Source organism: Anarrhichthys ocellatus, unplaced genomic scaffold (assembly GCF_004355925.1).
Source record: "Anarrhichthys ocellatus isolate YVR2014 unplaced genomic scaffold, GSC_Weel_1.0 scaffold2164, whole genome shotgun sequence".
Classification (NCBI taxonomy): domain Eukaryota; kingdom Metazoa; phylum Chordata; class Actinopteri; order Perciformes; family Anarhichadidae; genus Anarrhichthys; species Anarrhichthys ocellatus.
This window is the reverse complement of record NW_022282138.1, coordinates 2865-9115: the sequence shown is the minus strand read 5'-3', so window position 1 is coordinate 9115 and position 6251 is coordinate 2865. Positions and strand designations below refer to the sequence as shown.

General features: G+C 42.6%; 1 protein-coding gene across 1 annotated transcript in view; it reads right to left on the bottom strand.

The window, feature by feature from the left end:
• Positions 1-64: 64 nt before the first annotated feature.
• Positions 65-6251, bottom strand: part of adgrg6 (adhesion G protein-coupled receptor G6) — a gene marked incomplete at its 5' end in the record, with an annotated part of 9047 nt that continues 2860 nt past the window's right edge. The window contains 10 exons of the mRNA XM_031839992.1: positions 65-1062; positions 2221-2348; positions 2429-2535; positions 2622-2667; positions 3133-3255; positions 3378-3524; positions 4026-4191; positions 5052-5188; positions 5271-5335; positions 5746-5834. Of these exons, the coding sequence (XP_031695852.1) occupies positions 744-1062; positions 2221-2348; positions 2429-2535; positions 2622-2667; positions 3133-3255; positions 3378-3524; positions 4026-4191; positions 5052-5188; positions 5271-5335; positions 5746-5834 (1327 nt within the window). The remainder of the gene's footprint in view (positions 1063-2220; positions 2349-2428; positions 2536-2621; positions 2668-3132; positions 3256-3377; positions 3525-4025; positions 4192-5051; positions 5189-5270; positions 5336-5745; positions 5835-6251) is intronic.

Genomic DNA, 6251 nt, shown 5'->3' with positions numbered 1-6251 from the left:
AACACACAAACAAACACAACACACAAACAAACACAACACACAACACACAAACAACACACAACAAACAAACACAACACACAAACAAACGTCGGCCATTGAGTGTTTGTTGTTTACATCAAAGTAAAAACATTCTGAAGTCAGAGGAGTCTGAATGAAGTCTTTGACCTTCAAGTCCAGATGTACATCAAACCAAAGTGATTAAATAAAATAATAAACTCTTTCCGAACATCCAAAATGTCCAACTTTATTAATCAATTATCTGGGAAGACATTCATCCTGTTTTTTCAACTGCCACTTCAACTGCTTTCATTTTGTACTCGTCAAATGACAATCAAGCTACTTTAATATTCCTCCACTGACACTTCAACTGCATTCAGTTGCCAAAGGACAAGTGACGTTTGAACTGAATTCATCTTTAAATCTCAACTGACACTTCAACTGCTTTCATCTTTTATCCTTCAATTGCTTTCGTCTGTTTCTTTTCAACTGACATTTATCTTCATTCAACTCTTCAACTGACTTGTCTCCTTTTAACTCGACTGACACTTCAAATCCTTTCAGCTTCCACTTGTTCTCCACCATTCACACACTTCAGACATCGTCTCACAGCCCGGACACTTGAACTGTCACTACTTTCTTCTAGGATTTCCACTTCAACTGACATTTCAACTTCTTTTAGTATTAGACTTAAAGTGAATGTTGATCTAATTTTCAGCCCTGCGATTCAGGAAGTCACTTCGACTTCATTCAGCGCTTACAATGAAGTGAAACTTAGTTAGTTTAAGCCCCTCACCCCATCCCACGATGCAGAACTTGAGGATGTATCGGCGGATGTAGGTGTTGAAGACTTTGACCAGAGCGATGTACATGTGGATGGACTCCAACCCCATCCAGGTGAAGGTGGTCAGCAGGAGGTAGTGCAGGAAGACGGCCACGGAGAGGCACAGCCAATCGGTCTCCAGACTGGCCAGCCAGCCGTCCAATAGGAAGACCATGTTGAGGAACAACAGGGACGTGCTGAGGTTCATCAGGATCTTGGACGGGTAGTCGCGCCGTAGTTTCCTGTGGGGAAAGAAAACTGTTGATGTGGTTGGAATTGAGACTTTGCTGACAACTTTCTGGAGGTTTGAGCTTTATTTTCACGTCCACATATTCGCAGCCACCTCCTCAAACCACGGGAACAATGGGGGGGTTACACTTCTCGCCAAAAAGCTGCTCCACATGGAGCTGTGGGAGTTTTTCTGTGGTCCGAGTTACTCCTCATCCTCTGAGGTGTTGAACTACACAACGTCTGGTTTCCTTCAGGAGGCTTTGTTAAAGGGAAAGACACTCATCATGTATCTGTGAATTTCTAATTGATGAAGTTAAAGTGATGATCAGATCAGAGGCTCCGATCTGAAAACATCTGATTTAAACATCTTTTAAAGGGAGTAGACATCCGACACAGAGGTCCACCGTTGTTCAGTATTCTCCTTTAAATCACTTCTCAAAACACGTTGTTACAGACTGGCTCACATGTCATGTCGTCGCTTTTCTGTTTGATTTTTATTTGTTGATTTTACTCAATTATTTTACTACATTTTTTAAATTGGATTATTTTTATTTCTTACTTTATTTTTATCATATCGACTGTCTCACTGATCTTTCTGTTATTGTTATTATTGTCTTTCTTTTCGCTGCTTTGTCTGTCAAAGCACTTTGTAAACTCTGTTTCTAAAGGTGCAATATAAATAAAATTATTATTATTATTGTTATTATTGTTTCTATGTAAAGCTGGAATTATGTTTCTGCACATAAATGTCTTTGTGAAAATCATTTCACGTTTGTTTCACCGTCTCCTGATTTCTTCTATGTTTTCTTCATATTGTGTTTTGTACAACGTGACACTGCCCCCTGGTGGACACTTACTTTATAAAAGTATACAAATAAAAAACGTCGACAGCTGTGTGTGTAAAGCACAGTTCCAGCTTCAGACCAGATGTCTCCTGGGAATCAAAGTTAAACCTAAACTTTATTATAATTGTCATTTTTACATTTGTTACATATGAAATTAAATTGCGATTTGGGGGTTCTGTGTCTTGCTCAAGGACACTTCGGCACAGGACACGTACCAGCCAGGGATCGAACCGCCAACCTCGCGGTTACCGGACCACCCTCTCTACCTCTACACTTGTAGTGACTAACCCATCAGTGACATCATCAATACATCAGCGGACTCACTCGAAGGCGATGTAGGTGAGCAGCGTGGCGGCGGAGAAGATGGCGGAGATGCCGCAGCCGATGTAGGAGATGAAGGTCAGGATCTTGTTGTTCTTCGGGTCGATGTGGGGCGATGCTCCAGAAATGTCCTGCAGAAGGAGAGACGCAGAGTCAGCGGCTCAAAGAACGTAGTTTATAGATTTGGTTTTATGTTCTGAGCAATAAGTACCATGAGGATGCCAAAGTGAGTCAGGTGGTCACACAGACAGACGGTCCTGTTGCTGGTGGATTCTGCGGAGGTTCTGCAGCCGTCTCCATTCCAGCCTCCAGCACCACCTGGTGGCAGCACAGAGGTATTACCACACATCACCGTCACTGGAGTGCCGGTTACACACAACTTCTAGAGATGATTTCTAACTCACTGTTCATGCTGAAGTCCCAGAACATACAGACCGGAATCAGGTGAGTCTGTCAGGAGAGAAGAGATGATTTATTACACTGTGAAATCTATTAAAAATGAACATTTTCATCATGAAATAAAGTTTAAAGTGCTTCACAATAAAAAAAAAGATTAATAACAAAAGTGAAGACAATAAAACAATAAAACAATAAGATAATTAAATCCTCCCACACAATCCTACTTCAAAAAAAGTTAAGCAAAATGTTCAAATTAAAATAGAAAATATTATAAAACAATAAAAGGATGAGAAAAAGAATAGAAAGAAATAAAAAAATGTAATAACAATAAAAAAAATAGAAAATACAAAAATTTAAAAGTAAATACACAAAAACTAAAAGTCCCAAAATGAAAAGAGACTATACGTTTTTTTAAAATATACTGCATGAAAGACGACAACACAACAATGTGATCACATGCCCCCTCTACAGGACACACACACACACACACACACACACACACACACACACACACACCTGTAGGTGTTCAGAGAGGTGAGCGATCTGGATCTCCACCGGGTCCTTCAGGTCTCTGATGGTCAGGTTCCCAACGCTGCTCGCCACCACGAAACTGTTCAACGAGCGGCCGTCCTGCTCCTTCTACAACCAGACGGTTCATCAACCATCACTACTGTTGTTCATCCGTGTTCATCCGTGTTTATTGGTGTTTATCGATGTTTATCAATGTTTATCGGTGTTTATTGATGTTCATGGATTCTCACCTGGAAAAGGTTCGTGCTGCTGAAGAATATGAAGTTGATTCTGGACAGAGACGATCGGCCTTCTTCAGTCAGCGACACACCGGACAGCAGAGACGCTGGAAGACTCACCTGAGCTAAAGGGTGAGTCCCCTCTGACTGGAAATCAATCTGTGGGGGGGGGGAGGGGGAGGAAAGGAAGAATGTGTTACCTGTGAGTGGGTGGGGTTACCTTTGTGTGGGTGGGGTTACCTGTGTGTGGGTGGGGTTACCTGTGTGTGGGTGGAGTTGCCTGTGCGTGGGCGGGGTTACCTATGGGTGGGTGGAGTTACGTCTCTGTGGGTGGGGTTACCTGTGGGTAGGTGGGGTTACCTATGGGTGGGTGGGGTTACGTCTCTGTGGGTGGGGTTACCTGTGTGTGGGTGGGGTTACCTATGGGTGGGTGGGGTTACGTCTCTGTGGGTGGGGTTACCTGTGTGTGGGTGGGGTTACCTATGGGTGGGTGGAGTTACGTCTCTGTGGGTGGGGTTACCTGTGTGTGGGTGGGGTTACCTATGGGTGGGTGGAGTTACGTCTATGTGGGTGGGGTTACCTGTGGGTGGGTGGGGTTACCTATGGGTGGGTGGAGTTACGTCTCTGTGGGTGGRGTTACCTGTGTGTGGGTGGGGTTACCTGTGGGTCGGTGGTGTTTGCAGGTATGAAGGCGCTGAAGGACGTCCCGTTGAACACAGAGGTGTTGAGGGYGGAGATCCCCACAGCCAGGTGTCTGGAGGTGATGCTGATTGACGGACCCTCGAACTCGATCTTCTGAACCAATTCATCAACTGTCTTCAGAGCTCTGAGGGGGAGGAGCCAAGACTTGAATATAGAGATACAGTGAATCTGAAGATAAAGTGCAGTAGAGTACAGTAGAGTATACAGTAGAGTATACAGTAGAGTACAGTACAGTCGAGTATACAGTAGAGTAGAGTATACAGTAGAGTAGAGTACAGTAGAGTACGGTAGAGTAGAGTATACAGTAGAGTATACAGTACAGTAGAGTATACAGTAGAGTACAGTAGAGTATACAGTAGAGTAGAGTACAGTAGAGTATACAGTAGAGTACAGTAGAGTATACAGTAGAGTAGAGTAGAGTATACAGTAGAGTAGAGTACAGTAGAGTACATTAGAGTAGAATATACAGTAGAGTAGAGTATACAGTAGAGTACATTAGAGTAGAGTATACAGTAGAGTAGAGTATACAGTAGAGTACAGTTGAGTATACAGTAAAGTAGACTACAGTCGACTAGAGTACAGTCGAGTACAGTAGAGTATACAGTAGAGTAAAGTAGACTACAGTAGACTAGAGTACAGTAGAGTAGAGTACAGTAGAGTAGAGTACAGTAGAGTACAGTAGAGTATACATTAGAGTGCACCGTACTCCTCGGACTGTACTCTATACTCTACTGTACTCTACTGTACTCTAGTCTACAGTAGAGTAAAGTAGACGACAGTAGACTAGAGTACAGTAGAGTACAGTAGAGTACAGTAGAGTAGAGTACAGTACAGTAGAGTAGAGTACAGTAGAGTAGAGTAAAGTAGAGTACAGTAGAGTACAGTAGAGTACAGTAGAGTAGAGTACAGTAAAGTAGAGTAAAGTAGAGTACAGTAGAGTAGAGTACAGTAGAGTACAGTAGAGTACAGTAGAGTGCACCGTACTTCTCGGAGGTGGCAGCGAGCGCCGTCTCCGAGCTGCTCATCACGTTGGAGATGATGGTGACGACGGTGGACGCCAGCGTGCTGTTGATCTTCGCCACGTTCACCAGCTGCTTCACCTTCATCACCACTTTAGCCACCTGAGGAGGAAGAAGAGGAGAAGATGAAGAGTTCAGCAGCGCTCCTCCTCACAGGAAGTCGGTTCAGAGCGACGCCTCCCACCTCCTCATCGGACAGCTCGTTGTTGGTGATGACGGCGAGCTGCACCGCCACCTCAGCTGCATTCTCTGAAGAAACAGAAGCACAGAGAGATTATTCATGTTTATTTATGATGATCATCATACTTTAATCATGAAAAATATGAACTCCTCTTTAATCATATTCTTAAAATATTTCTACTTTATTTTGAACATTTACTCTTTATTCTCTACATTTGTAATTTATTTTAAATATTTCGTCTTTACTCTCAACATACTGTCTTTATTTTCAACATTTCTAAATAATTCTTAACATTTCATCTTTATTCTCAAACTGCAAACATAAAGACATTTAAAAATAAATCTTCCTCCTCTCGTGTTTCCTGGGATGATGTTACTGTATGTATCACTTATTCACGAGTCTTCACTGTGATGTATTTACATATCAACGACGTTTGAACCTCAGTCGGAGGCTCTGATTGGCTGTTGGCTGAGCGTACCTGCAGACACCTCGATGGCGTCGATGTCGGTGCAGTTGTTGACGTCTGCAGCCGACCAATAGGAGGAGAAGTTGTGAGGACCGATGACACTGAGACAGAGAGAGGAGGAGCAACATGAAGATAAAGATCCAAGGAGGGATTCAACCCACAACCTCTTTGCTGTCACGCCGGCTTCTCAGTGGTGGAAAGTAACTGAGTACATTTACTCAAGTATTGTACTGAAGTTACTTCCACTTTGTTACTTTCTACTTCACTCCATCTCAGATAGAGATTGTACGTTTTACTGCACTATTTATTCATCACTTATAGTTACTTTAAACATAAAATACTACCTCTTATACTTCTATAATATGACGGAGTACTTCACTCTACCTCGTACTATCTCCACATTGATTAACTTCTACATTAAAAGGTTTGTATTAGTGCTCCAAACAGAACAACATCACATTCTATAACAGGTACATCAGGTACATGTTGCTGATAATACTTCAGGTACATGTTGCTGA